The 14,468-nt window shown below is 39.3% G+C and overlaps 1 protein-coding gene across 1 annotated transcript in view; it reads right to left on the reverse strand.

Moving 5' to 3' along the window:
- Positions 1–4,073: 4,073 nt before the first annotated feature.
- Positions 4,074–14,468, reverse strand: part of KDM1B (lysine demethylase 1B) — a 31,209-nt gene continuing 20,814 nt past the window's right edge. Inside the window, exons 17-22 of the mRNA XM_065629289.1 lie at positions 12,030–12,104; positions 11,045–11,161; positions 10,067–10,192; positions 8,456–8,578; positions 6,394–6,546; positions 4,074–5,710 (exon numbers count right to left, since the gene is read on the reverse strand). Coding sequence (XP_065485361.1) covers positions 5,627–5,710; positions 6,394–6,546; positions 8,456–8,578; positions 10,067–10,192; positions 11,045–11,161; positions 12,030–12,104 — 678 coding nt within the window. The 3' untranslated portion in view covers positions 4,074–5,626. The remainder of the gene's footprint in view (positions 5,711–6,393; positions 6,547–8,455; positions 8,579–10,066; positions 10,193–11,044; positions 11,162–12,029; positions 12,105–14,468) is intronic.

The raw sequence follows: 14,468 nt of genomic DNA on the forward strand, positions 1-14,468 counted from the left end.
CCCACATTTTCCAGAAGTTCTCAACTAATAGCTTTCTTGGAGCCGAGCACGCCACTTACAGCATCTGTGTTCTTTCTGCATTATGCTGTTACAAGGCACATGACAAAGCAAGAATCTATGAATGTCTGGGTTCAGATTAGCCACTGTTAAACTGGACTTAAAAACAACCCTTTTGGAGTGCAGTGCTTAATCTGGTCAAATAATGCCCCTGGCAGTCAGCATGGTCATTCCAATAAGGTTTATTACCTCTGTTGCTGTTTTGAAGAGAGGGTAGCTCATGACCACTTGGGTAGATATAATTATTCCTTCTTCCAAATCAGAAAGTTGATTATAATCACGTAGCCTTGCCTAAGCTAAATGAAAGCATGCCTGAGATGACTTCTGGTGGGGGTTGTTATTTTAGTTTCTGTTATTTAGTGAGAACGGTGGAAAATCTATAAGGGACTGGGATACTTACTGCCTGAAAACATGCAATAAGAAATTTAGTAAAATCAATGTTTCACTTGCAGAAAAAAAGTTAAGAAACATCTTGAATGCTGACAAGTGTGATTTCTTCCTTTTTGAAAGAAATGTCTCTTCTGCTTTTGAATTTGGAAATATTTATTAAAGCAAGTATCTGGAAGTTGTAGGTCTAAAAGTTTATTCATGTGGACCTTGACTTGAAGGAGAAATGGGCTAACAGGAACGTCCTAAAGGTCTGCAAAGGCAAATGCAGCATCCTGCTTCTGGGATGGAGTAACCGCATACCAACAGTGCAGGTGTTCTAAGGTTTCTAAGCAGCTTTGCAGAAAAGCCCCTGGGTAGAGGCAGATGCTTCTCACAGACAACAAGTGGAGCCCAGTTCAGCAGTGTGCCCTTGTGATAAGGAGCACAGACAGGACACAGGGCTGTTGGAGCAAGCGTGTAGCCAGCAGGCTGAGAGAAGGGATGATTATGCCCCATTCAGCACTTGTGAGCCCACATCAGGAGGGCCATGTCCAGCTTTGGGCTCCCTGGTGCCAGACAGGTGTGAGCATAGTGGAGCGAGTCCAGTGCAGGGCCACCAAGATGGCCAGGGGGCTGGAGCACAGGCTGTAGGAGAGGAGGCAGAGGGCGCTGGGCTCCTTCAGCCTTGATGGATAAAGGGGATGGTACTGCAGTCTGCAACTACCACATGGGAGAGCACGGGGAAGGCAGGGCCAGGCTCTGCTTGGAGGTGCACAGTGAGAGGATGGGAGGCGACAGGCACAAGGTGCCACCAGGGAAATTGCAATTACATGTTAGGGGAAGAAAAGCTTCGCCGTGAGGACAGTCACAGAAACGGGGCCTGGAGCAGCTGTGGCGTCCCTGTTGTTGGAGATGTTGAGAACTCAACTGGCAGGGCCCTGAGCAACCTGCTCCATGTTGGCTTTGTTCCAAGGGGCAGCTTAAACCAGATAATCTCCAGAGGTGCAGGGGATAAGAGGATGGCAATATTATATAACTTGCCCTGCCTTTTCATCTGACCTTGGTCATAGGCTTGCCACTTCACTTTTATTTCAGATCTAAGTTTTAGACAGCTGGGCTAAAAGGAAAAAAAAATATCCCCCACATCACCTATCTTTTTGAAGGACTGTCATTCCTTGGGGGAGCATGACAAAATCTACTGATTTGTACTTCATTTTAAAAGCAGCTTTAGTATTTTGTTTCCATTTTAAAGATTGTTAGAATGAAGTTAACATTTTTCAAGACCAGTGTCAGGTGTAACAAAAATAATTTCTAGCAAGGAGTTAGCATTAGGAGAAGAAAGCATGTCCTGAGTATACAAACTTTAAACTTCAATTTGAGTATGACAGAGTTAGGGGAAAGCAATGAATCTGCCACACAATAATCTTTTCACTGTGTCAGACCTATGCGTGTTACCGGTTGAAATGAAAAAAAAATCCTACTCCCTTTGAAAGTTTAAGTTGCCTGGACTCAAACTGTTGTGGTTTCATCTCTGCCAGCAACTAAGTACTATGTGGCCACTCACTCCTAACCCCTCAGTGGCAGGGGGAGAAGAATCGGAAAAAAAAAAAAAAACCACACCAACACACCAAACAAACCCCACAACACCATAAAACTCATGTGTTAGGATGAAAACAGTTTAACAGGATAAGGGAAGAGATAAGCAACAACAATAAAAAAAATAATATACAAAGCAAGGAAGGCACAATGCAACTGTTCCCCAGCTGCTGATGCCCAGCCTGCTCCTAAACAGCAATTCTCCCCAGCCTGGCCAGCTGCCCCAGTTATATACTGAGCGTGACATCATGTGGTAGTGAATATCCCTTTGCCTGGTCTTGGTCAACTCTGTCCTGGCTGTGTCCCCTCCCAGCTTCCTGGGAAAATTAACTCTATCCCTGCTGCAACCACAACATAGACTTACGCTAAATTAACATCTAACCCCTCCATTCAAGAACAACAAGGTTGATACATGTTTTCAGGTTTTGTCATTGTTTATATTTTAAGTGTTTTATGTATATCACCAGGCTTGCCCATTATTATAGTGACCTGTGCTAGCAGAAACCTTTCAGGACCATGATCCTAAAAAGTGTTCATACTACAATTATTCAGTGAAAAGCATTAAGTGGTTCTCTGGTGATTTTTCTGGCTATTTTAAAATTATGGGCAGTGCTTCTAAATTATCATTTTATCTTAAATTTCCTCTGGCTAACGAAAGAGAGAGAGCTTAAGAATTGTTTTGTAAACCTCTGAGGCAAAAGACACTGACTATTATGGTATTGTTCAAGTAACAGGAAAGTGAGTATATAGAGCTGCACTACTGAGGAATTGTCTAGCTGTAGGAATATACTAAAATGAAATCTTAATATCAAAGGTAACAAAAAGAAGTAGGCTTAGCCACTAGTCAAATTTAAAAGAAGAAAAAACAAAACAAAACAAAACCAACCCATGATGATCCTGTTGATACTTTCCAGTTTTATTCTGCTGCCATAAAATAGTCACACAGAAGAGCTGAAGTCTAACCGATCATGCTCTGCATTCAAATATTTTTGATAACATTTAAACAAATCTACTCGAAACATTTCCCAGTTCTTTATTTGCAGGGAATAAATTAAACACAAAAGAAAACACACATACATGCTTGAAATAAATTTTAACATTGGTATTCAAAAAAACATTGGGGAACATTAAAGAATGAAGTCTCAGAACCAGCCTGATGTTGTTACACATTTCAAATGAACGTAAGTTAAAATGGAACATACCTTTTTATTTACTCCTCGAACTTAAGTGCAGCACAACACAGTTTAAGTGCCTTGGCACCAAAATAATATACAAATAATTAATAGACTAGGCCATTGCTAAATTTATCATTTGTTATCCTTTTTTAATGCTATAAGAAGTGTGCAGCAGCTAAAGCCCAAAGTGACAGTATTTGTTCACGTCCATCTCTGTTCTCTAGAATACGGCATTTATCTGCCTGCAAAGTTGTAGATAGACTTAAAACCCCAAGGACAAATTAACAGGATGGAAGCATATGTCTAAAATCAAGCATGTTCACACAACCTTTGGACTGCAGAAACGGATGCCGAGCGCAACTTCCCAGACAGTTCCTACCTAGAATGGGATGTGTTTACATATGTTGTTATTAAGCTGACTGGAGTTTTGACCAAGGTCAGCTGAAGCAGTCATTGAATATAATGTTTTGGGCTTGTAGTAATAAGCTTTTCTCCCCCACCTTCAGAAGCTCTTCTCCTAATAATTTTGTCATATATGATAAATTGGGAAAGAAACATATGCCGTTCTCAATCTTTCCTAGTTCGGCTAGAAGTTGGCCTGCAATATATGAAATTAACAAAGTGCAAATGATTACCAAAAGCAAAATCTGATGTCTGATTATCTTTTATCATCAGAGGATTTTGTCTTGCTTCTTATAGCTTTTAAATTACAATTTAATACTTGGAAATACTTTAAAACTGTACATACTAGCCTCTATGTAGAAGAAAATTAGGAACAGTTACACTTTTCCTATTAATCATATAATTCAGCTTTAAGAAGCAGAACAGAATATATATCTGAAAAACATCTAGTTATATAAACATCTTCACCTTGTAAATTAGAGATTAAATAAAGGTATTTAACAATATCATAGCTACTCTAAAAACAAAATACTAGGTATTTGAAAAGAAGAACTGTGTTTACTCAGTAGGATTTTTCATAAGGTTGCTTGGTTTTTGTTTTTGTTTTTCTAAGGATATAGCTTTATGGAAATAAGAACTGTAACTCAAAAAAAAGTTTGCTGTTGTCATTCTTAAATGAAGATATTAAAAAAAGAGGCTATGCATGAGAATGAGGGAGGAAAAGAATAAGTGCTTGCTTTCCTTCCAGAACTCATGAGGTCTATGCAGTAAAGTTATAGGGAAGGTGTAGGGGAAGAGATCTAAAAGTTGGTTTTAATTTTTTTTTCATTAAGACTTTTAGTGGAACAGTACTACAACAGATATCTTGGTTGTGTCTGTCTTATTTCTACTCAAAAATATTTTCTTCCCTGTCGCACGGAAAAGCTATTAGATAGATGCTTAGCCTTTACTGAATTACTCCCTCGAGTTCTTTTTAATGATATTTTAATAATACAAGAAAAAAAAAGCCTCCAAGTGAAAGTGCAAGCTACCTTGTTTCAGCCCTTCATAAAAGTTAATATTTTTCCTCATTCATCTTCACTTATTTTTTAAATACAAAAGCTGAATGAGCTGTTAGGAACTTACAGTCCTTCACCCCCGCTGTGCGCTCGTATCAGTAGCTAGTTCCTCTACTCAGCCCACATGAATTTGGAAGTTTGTTTTCAAAATAATCATAGAAATATAGTATCAGAAGCACTAAGCAAATCTAAACTTAGCCTATTATTGTAACAAGAATTTATCTGAATAAGTAGCAGAGAGAATATTTCAACGTTTTTTAAAGTAATGTAAGAGTTAATTTTTCAAGTTTTTCTTAGCTACAATAACCTTTCTATGATTGCACTGTAAACTGTTCCAGCAGTCTGATTTAAAGGAACAAACTTGATATTCCAAAGCCCTCTTAGTGGAAGCTAAGAATATGAAAAAAATTCTAGAAGAGGTTATTGATTACAAGTGGAAAGAGTGATAGTTGAGTTCCTTCCTACAATAATTCTAGAATTTGTCTAGGCTATTCAGGCTTTTGGGAGTGAGTTTGAACTCCTATGAGCATAATTAACCTGAGAATCACGGTTAGTGGAAAATTCCCATCATCATGACTAACTGCCAGCATTTTTAATGCTGTATATTAACTTAGTTTTGTTTTAATTCGACCTCCTGAAATGAAGGTTTACAAGAGCATGACTTGAGTCATACAGAAGAGGACTCTCAACATTAAGTTCCACTAGTTAAGCTGTGGCCAGGGTCTCCAATGTCACTCTTGCTAGTAACACCTTAGCTGGAAAAAAAAAACCCCAACAATACGTGTCATCCAGGTTTAAAAGACGGGTAGGGCAGAAAAAGGGAAAAGCAAAATGAAGATTTTATCTTCAGGTACCATATACTACTATTTAAGTACCACTTAGGAAAAAGGCAGCAAATAGGAAACATGAAGATAGTTTTACCCACAGAAAACAATTAAAAAGATATCTATAAACACAAAATTTCAGTACTTAAAATGCTGCTATTTTGCTTGCTTCTCGAACTCCACTCAAGTAAGCTCCTGTAACCGTCTGAGGAAAGTGCCTATTTGTGGCCTGTATTTAAAAAAAAAAAAGAAGAGTGTGAATTGTTTCTAAAAGTATTAGAACAGATAGAATTTCAGTTTATAAGATCAGTTTTGATTTCCTTAAGCATATACCAACATTTTTTAAAGCCATGGAAAACTTGGAAAGATTTTAGGTGGAAATATTTATGATTTTTAGCAACTTCAAAATTTGTAAGCAAGTCAACTAGCAAAATTAGTAGTCTGTTTTGCCATCTGTGCTTTAGTGGAGCAGGTAAGTTCCAGTATAGAATGCAGCTATACCATCAGCAGCATGCATTTGTTATGTTACCCATCAATGGAGTCACTGAAAGATAATCTGACTAAAACCACAAGCGGATTGTATAGTCTTATGTTCTGCATTTAATGGTTACGCAGTTCACTCCTGACCTGAAACATCTGGCAGACTTTCCATGCCCAATATTAACATAAATAAAGAGGATTCTGTGTCAGAATCAAGAAACATTAGCATATTTGTGTAACAAAATATTTACGTGCTACCTCTAGATTAGAACCAAAGAATCATTTCGGTTCTAAGAGACCATCAGGATCATCGAGTCCAACCATAACCTACCCTAACAGTAGCACTAAACCATGGTGTTGCTTAGCAAAAGACAATCTTTCAAAAGAAATAGTTCTCCAATGATGTTAGTCAACAGTAACGAAGATACTCACCTCACCAGCAAAAAAAATTTTTCCTTGTATGTCTTCAGCTATAATGTCATAAGCTTCACCACTGCCCCCTGTTTTTACAAAACTGTACGCCATCTGGAGCCAAGGGTCTTTGCTCCATCGAGTAACAAAAAACTTCACTGGGTCAGGAACCTCCTGCATAATCAAAATAAAAGTTACATGCTGCAAAGAAAAGCTCATATTTGCATAGCTTTTTCTCATAAAGAGTTTCGTGTAATCTTTAGAGTATGTAGTATTGTTGTGATACAGATTAGATCACATTCCAGAACTAAATTCCAATTTTCTTTATTATACTACTAATGGCAAAGATGATTTTGTTGCTAGACTTGCCTGATGTCTGAAACATCACAGTTGCGCTGTTTTGAATGCAACGCATCTGGATATTGTAATATACCTAAAACTACACGAGAAAAAAAAAATCCTCAAAATACACATTTACTCTTGCAAACAGGTAAAATACCATTACCAACATCATACAGCATGTTTGTATGTATGATGTAAGCACTTGCTGTTTTGGTAAGGCATGATGCTTTGCTACTCCTTACTTGTTAAATCTCAAAATGTAATCTTCATTTTGGAGATAATTTTATTGCAATGAAGAAATAACATTACTTGTTTAAGGCCAGAAAATGAGCTGGCTTGAAAACTAGGTTCAGGGACAAAACCAAAACCAGAATGCCAGAGCTGTCTGTAGCTAAGCCATGGCAGTAATACCGTGTATTCTCTGTCACATTGCAGCTTGCAAATCCCACACAATCTTGAGGGGCTTGTGACAAGTAAGTTGCCTCTTGCACAACATCTGGTATCAACACATAGACTGTTCCCTTCAGGTTGCACGGGAGACTAAAGCTCAAGCAATGAACACAATGGCCAGCCGTGTATGGCAAGTTTTGTGGACATCCCAGAAGTTGCTTCCATACACCCCTAGAAGCAATTTTGTCTTTGAAAATCCAGCAGCACTGTGGACAGGTGACTGAAATTCACAACTGCTATAAACCACAAAGACAGACATGAAAATCACTCTCCTAGACTAGAGTGGCACCAAAACCAAAGACCCATTTGCTATTTCAAAGTTCTCATGACGTCAAGATAGCAGCTATGTGGACTTACATTGCACGTGATTCCGGTAACTGTAAAGCCATTACAAAAAGTATGTTTTCTAGGAAAAGTTGTACTTTCAGATGCCAAAGTTTTTCCAAATTCATTAATCCTAGCATCTGAACCATCAGTAAAACTTGAGAAATCGCCCATGAGCATTAACACAAGCATTCCTTGGGATCTAGCCACTCTAAGTAATTTAAGGAAGGCATTACTGTCTGTAGAGTGGAATGCAAATAACATTGCTAAGTGATAGTCTGCTGCTTGCCCTAGATTTCTCTGGTTTTCCTATTAGTTTTTATCCAAATGATGAGCTGGGAGAAGAAAAAAAGGTAGGTTTTTTTTTTTTTACAGTCAGGATGTAGGGCCCTTGATAGATCATTTTGCTTATACCTCCATACTAAGACAGCTCAGGAAGGGTTGTTTCTTATTAGAAGAGTAAGGGATTTGTTCAGTTTGGTTTAGTGGTCAGGGTGGTGTAATTTCAGTTGCTTTTTACATGGATGGAGGGGGAATCACAATCAAATTCATCTAGCTTAAACCTTTTATGATGTATTGGAAGCAGTAACGACCCCCATCTGCCCAAAAAAATACATTTGGAAAAAGTGACAGCTAAATAAGAAGCATATTTGTGTTACCTACCTAAAGTACTGACTTTAATTAATTTTCCTTTCCAAAAGCACTTAAAAGGATGATAGTTCATTTCTGTTTTTCAATTCACTACCGTTTCCTTCAGACAAATCTAAGATACTTCAATTCACATTCTTCACACAAGAGACCAAATGTTTTTTTATTGTATCTCAAAGGAAACATATTCCCTCAAACTGACATGAAAAGAAAAAAGAGTTTAAAACGTCAAAGGTTTTCATATACATCATGAAGTAATACAATCAAAAGCTTTTCCTCTGTTGGCAAGTTAATTACTCTCTTAAGAGTCTTCTCTTACCTGCTCCTTAAACAGCTCTCGAAGTACAGTCATACACTGTTGCACCACTTGTTTATCATCTAAATTCTTAATAGTTGTCACAGCATCTCCAGTGACTACTGACATTAAAATGCTTTCTTTGCTCTAAAAAACAAGACATTAACATAGGAGATTACTTCGAAACTATTAGGTTATTAAGTATTTTTGAAGAGTCCCTTTTAATTGGTATTGACAGATTTTCAGCTGCAAAGCCCTGTTTGTTCTAGAGGAAAGTAGGTTTGATTCCTTAGAATAAAGGGTGTACATTCTACAGTGTTTATGCTCAAGTTACTAACATACTCTGATATCTTGTTCACAGGGCAGTGTCATGGTCAGCCTCTTTTACAAGTTGCTGAATTAACTGCAAACTTCCTATCTATACCTATTTATAAAGGCTACACCAAAAGAATTGACATTTATAGTATTATTCTTTGTGACTGAACTCTTAAGCTCCAGTTCCGTAGCAAAATTCCACCAATTCCAAAAGGTGGTAACAAAGAGAAGCTATTAATATTTAAATACTAGTTAGATATGTTTTGCATTAGGCCAATACTAAATTCTTAGCAGCACATTTTGGCCTAAGAAATGAAAGCTCAGTTCTACTGAGGTTTCCTTCCACTTCAAGAAATCTGCAACCATGCAGAAGTTTCAAAGATGAAGTGGTGACTATGGAATAGCACACAGGTTCTCAACTCCTTTAAAGAACTCTCCCTCTCTTGTTTATATAAGGCAATTCTTCTCTTACTAAACTTGATAGCTAGTTAAGAGTAACTTTTAAGCAAATTAAGAATTATATCTAGTGTCTCTGGACAGCATCAGCATACTGAACCTCACGTAGAATGAGCTTAAAAGTACTGAAGAGAAAGCTTCTTTACGGAAAGTCATATACAGGTCATAACAGAGCATGATCTTCATGGGATGGTTTCCTTTTGGATTATGCCATACAGTTACAAAATGGCCTTTTAATTGCTGCCAAGTAGTAAGCAGCAGTTGTAAAAGCATGAAAAGTTAAGATATAAATGTGTAATGTGTCTGCTTGGAACTGGCGGGGAAGAGAAACATGATATCAAGGTACTGGTTTAAGTTGTTTTGAAATCCATGAGTTTGTGACTGACCCTACAGGCCTCAGTTTCATAGGAAATCTACTGTTTGTCTTTCCTTCTGCCACTCCACGTAGTTACTCAGGCTAGTGCAAGCCATTAAGTATTAATAAGCCAGCAAGATCTTTTAAACAGGATTTTTAACTGATTTAAATAAGAGAACAGAAGTCCTAAATTGGAAGGGACTAGTAAACTTTTTCCCATATTAGTATTTATATAGTCAGGTATGAAAAACTTGTTTTCAAGATCATTTAAGAATAAAAGCATTAACTTGCTTGTGTATTATTTTGTATCCAAACACAGGAAAACATTCCCATTTATTGCAATGAAGTATTAATCAGCTTTTTCTTGAAAAATAACACTGCTCCCCCTTGTTTTAATAGTTGCGGGGCTGAACGGAAGAAGAAAACTTTCCTAGTTCAGTAATTATTGCACCTAGATTCCAAAGTGAATTTCTGAAAGGCCAACAGAAAATGCAGCTAGTATATGATACCTCTGGATCCATATCATAGAAAACACTAAAGAGTCCACGTTGGCTGGAATTGGGTGGAACATGACCAAAAAAATCAGCTCCTTGAATTTTACTGTCCCAAAATCTATAAGGAAACTGCAAAGCAATCTAGGGAGAGAGTGAGAGAGAGAGAATTAAAACATTTCATACCACAAAAATCATAATTGGATATGGTATATGATGTTGTTCTAGTTCTTTTTCCCTTTTCCAGTCCATTAAAGACACCCAATTCTACTAATGTGAGAGAGTCTCAATGGAGAATATATGGGCCTGTTCTCCAAGGCGGACAGGGAAGGAGAAAAAACCCACTAGTCTCACAAATCGCAAATGCACAGACAGTATCGAATTCACTATGGAAAATGCTCAAGAAATTCAGCAGAATTTTTTACAAACCTAATGTAGAAATTAGTGATCCCCATCCTGTGTGGGGCATTTCTGAATTTTGCCTTTAAATTTCAACATTGTCGTAATCCTGTTTCTGGCATTTCTTCTGTAAATGTTTTGTTCTAAGCACACATGTTACTAGGGATCTTTTCAGGAGAGGCTATCTTTTTGCACTGGGAAAGGGTAGGAGATTTTACACCGGTCAAATACACAACTTTCAATATTCTTCTGAAATAGTTTATATACTTATTAGGTTGAAAAGACCTGGAATAAGAACATTATTTGAATTTTGGAAGATCTAAGACCATCATGAAGGCTTGCTTAAAGTTAGACACAAAACATTTAAGCTGTGAAGTGATTCTGCAAACAATACCTTTAAAAAAACCCTTAAGATGGGAAATCTAAGACACAGATAAACATATGTGATCCCCAGCAGCATTTTGCTCTTCTGGGCCACTGTACACAAGTAAAACCCAATGCATAATAAATACTGATAAACACACACCAAAAGCCACATGGACAAAGCATCCAGTGTTTCTATGAAAAGAAAATTAAATATAACTGGAAATTACTTACCTTCTCAATGACTCCTGCTCCCAAACTATTAATGGCTTTAATTTTTTTTTCTGACAGTGGAGGATTAAACTGAATGGCATTTTTCTGAAGAAGGGCCAGTGGTACAGTCACTAATACCTGAAAGAAATAATTACAACCACAACTGTGGTAAAAGCTGAATACTGCACTTAAGCCTTACAGCATCCTCTTAATTATCTTGGATTATTCTTGTAGTATGCAGCGTAATACTCACCAGACATCTCTAGATTAGTGTCTGGTTTTACTCCCCGTTAAAGGGAAACACATGCCTTACAGTTCACTGGTTTTAATTTGCAGTCTGTTGAATTGCTTGTACCAGAGTGGGTAACCATGCTACCAATTTACCTCCTGTAAATTATAGTCAATGGCTCTCAGATTAACAAAACTGTCTTTTTTGAAAGGAGAGAAGATGCTCGTTGTTTTGTTTTTTCTTCCTTCACAAATCCCTTCTTTTTAAAATATGCTCAGTAACACTGTTGATGTCAATCCAATCTTGATCTAGTTTAGGTATAACTTCTAAAATTACCAAAAGCTAAATAACACAGCTTGAAGCTGGTAGGGATCCATAAAATAAGGGAGACTGAGAAATACAGGTTGTCAAGTCCTGCACACCAAATTTTAACAGGGCAGATTCATATGTGAAATGGGGTAAAGCTGAGCAGGGAATGGAACAAGAAAATATAACTGTCACTTCAAAGACCAAATAAAAATCTATTTGCTTCACAGTTTTAATAGTACCTTTATAGTGCTTAATTCTTCAAATCAGCTAGTACTCAAAACTCAAGCATGCTCAACAAAAACCAACCAAATATGGGTCATTAGAATGCATGAGTTTTCATTTTTGAGTGGAGAGAAATTAGACTAAATAGTCTCCTAAGGAAAAAAAAAAAAGGACAAAAAGGACATATACTGTGGTCAATATTTTCTTGTGTTCCCAAAATCTTTAATCTTGAAGCCTATTGGGTACCTTTTGTGTTGTCCACACTGTTCCATCTGCAGTAGTGATCTGTACTTCCTCACCAGAATAGTCAATACTCTGTACCTATTGAAAGACAAAATTTAAGAAGATTATACTACAAAATCTACATACGCAACGCAAATTCAGACAAGAATAGATAATGTAGCACCAGTCTGCAAACTAGAAAGTGAAGAACACTCATTTTCCAGAGAAATATTGAAAAGAAAAATAGCCTCCATGGAAGCTGAAAAGAAAAATCATCACAACTCCAACATACGAGCTCATCATTTCACAATATTTAAGTACTGATAGTCCTCAAAGAGGTTTTCCAGAAATCACAGAATCACAGAATGTTAGGGATTGGAAGGGACCTCGAAAGATCATCTAGTCCAATCCCCCTGCCAGGGCAGGAACACCTAGATGAGGTTACACAGGAAGGCGTCCAGGCGGGTTTTGAATGTCTCCAGAGAAGGAGAATCCACAACCTCCCTGGGCAGCCTGTTCCAGTGCTCTGGCACCCTCACTGAGAAGAAGTTTCTTCTCAAATTTAAGTGGAACCTCTTGTGTTCTAGCTTGAACCCGTTACCCCTTGTCTTACTGTTGGTTGTCACCGAGAAGAGCCTGGCTCCATCCTCGTGACACCCACCCTTTATATATTTATAAACATTGATGAGGTCACCCCTCAGTCTCCTCTTCTCCAAGCTAAAGAGACCCAGCTCCCTCAGCCTTTCCTCATAAGGGAGATGCTCCACTCCCTTCATCATCTTTGTGGCCCTGCGCTGGACTCTCTCCAGCAGTTCCCTGTCCTTCTTGAACTGAGGGGCCCAGAACTGGACACAATATTCCAGATGAGGTCTCACCAGGGCAGAGTAGAGGGGAAGGAGAACCTCTCTCGACTTAATAACCACCCCCCTTCTAATACACCCCAGGATGCCATTGGCCTTCTTGGCCACAAGGGCACAGTGCTGGCTCATGGTCATCCTGCTGTCCACCAGGACCCCCAGGTCCCTTTCCCCTACACTGCTCTCTAATAGGTCATTCCCCAACCTGTACTGGAACCTGGGGTTGTTCCTGCCCAGATGCAAGACTCTACATTTTCCCTTGTTATATTTCATTAAATTTTTCCCCGCCCAACTCTCTAGCCTGTCCAGATCTCGCTGGATGTCAGCACAGCCTTCTGGCGTGTCAGCCACTCCTCCCAGCTTGGTGTCATCAGCAAACTTGCTGATAGTACACTCAATTCCCTCATCCAAGTCATTGATGAATATATTGAATAGTATTGGTCCCAGAACTGACCCTTGAGGCACTCCACTAGATACAGGCCTCCAACCAGACTCCGCCCCATTGACCACGACTCTCTGGCTTCTCTCCTTCAGCCAGTTTGCAGTCCACCTCACTACCCGATCATCCAGTCCACACTTCCTCAGTTTTGCCGTGAGGATGCTGTGGGAGACGGTGTCAAATGCTTTGCTGAAGTCAAGGTAGACCACATCCACTGCTCTGCCATCGTCAATCCACCTTGTTACGTCTTCATAAAAGGCTATGAGGTTGGTCAAACACGACTTCCCCTTGGTGAAGCCATGTTGACTGTCCCTGATGACCCTCTTATCCTTGATATGTCTTAAGATGGCACCAAGGATAAGGTGTTCCATCACTTTCCCAGGGATGGAGGTGAGGCTGACCGGTCTATAGTTGCCCGGGTCCTCCTTCTTGCCCTTTTTGAAGACCGGAGTGACATTTGCTTTCCTCCAGTCCTCAGGCACCTCTCTCATTTCCCAAGACTTGGCAAAAATGATGGAGAGTGGTCCAGCAATGACTTCAGCCAGCTCCCTCAGCACCCGCGGGTGCATCCCATCTGGACCCATGGATTTATGGATGTCCAGATTGCTTAACTGGTCCCTAACCCAGTCCTCATCAACTAAGGCAAACTCCTCCATTGCCCTGCCTTCCTCTGGGGCCTCAGGGGTACAGGGCTCCTCAGGACAGCCTCTGGCAGAGTAGACAGAGACAAAGAAGGCATTCAGTAATTCTGCCTTCTCTGTATCTTCTGTCACCAGGGCACCCACCCCATTCATCAGTGGGCCTACATTGCCTCTGGTGTTGGTTTTATCTGCCATGTATTTGAAGAAGCTCTTCCTGTTGTCCTTGACCCCTCTCGCCAGGTTTAACTCTAAGGAGGCCTTAGCTTTCCTAGTTGCCTCCCTACATCCTCTGACAACAGCCTTATATTCTTCCCAAGTGGCCAGCCCCTCCCTCCATGATTTGTAAACCCTCCTCTTCCACTTGAGTTTGCCCAGCAGTTCCCTGTTTATCCACGCAGGTCTCCTGGCTCCCTTCCTTGACCTCCTACATGTCAGGATGCTCTGATCTTGAGCTTGGTAGAAGCAGTCCCTGAATGCTGACCAACTATCTTGGGCCCCTTTACCTTCAAGCAGCCTTGCCCACGGG

This window comes from Caloenas nicobarica, chromosome 2, assembly GCF_036013445.1.
Source record: "Caloenas nicobarica isolate bCalNic1 chromosome 2, bCalNic1.hap1, whole genome shotgun sequence".
In the NCBI taxonomy this organism is placed as follows: Eukaryota; Metazoa; Chordata; class Aves; order Columbiformes; family Columbidae; genus Caloenas; species Caloenas nicobarica.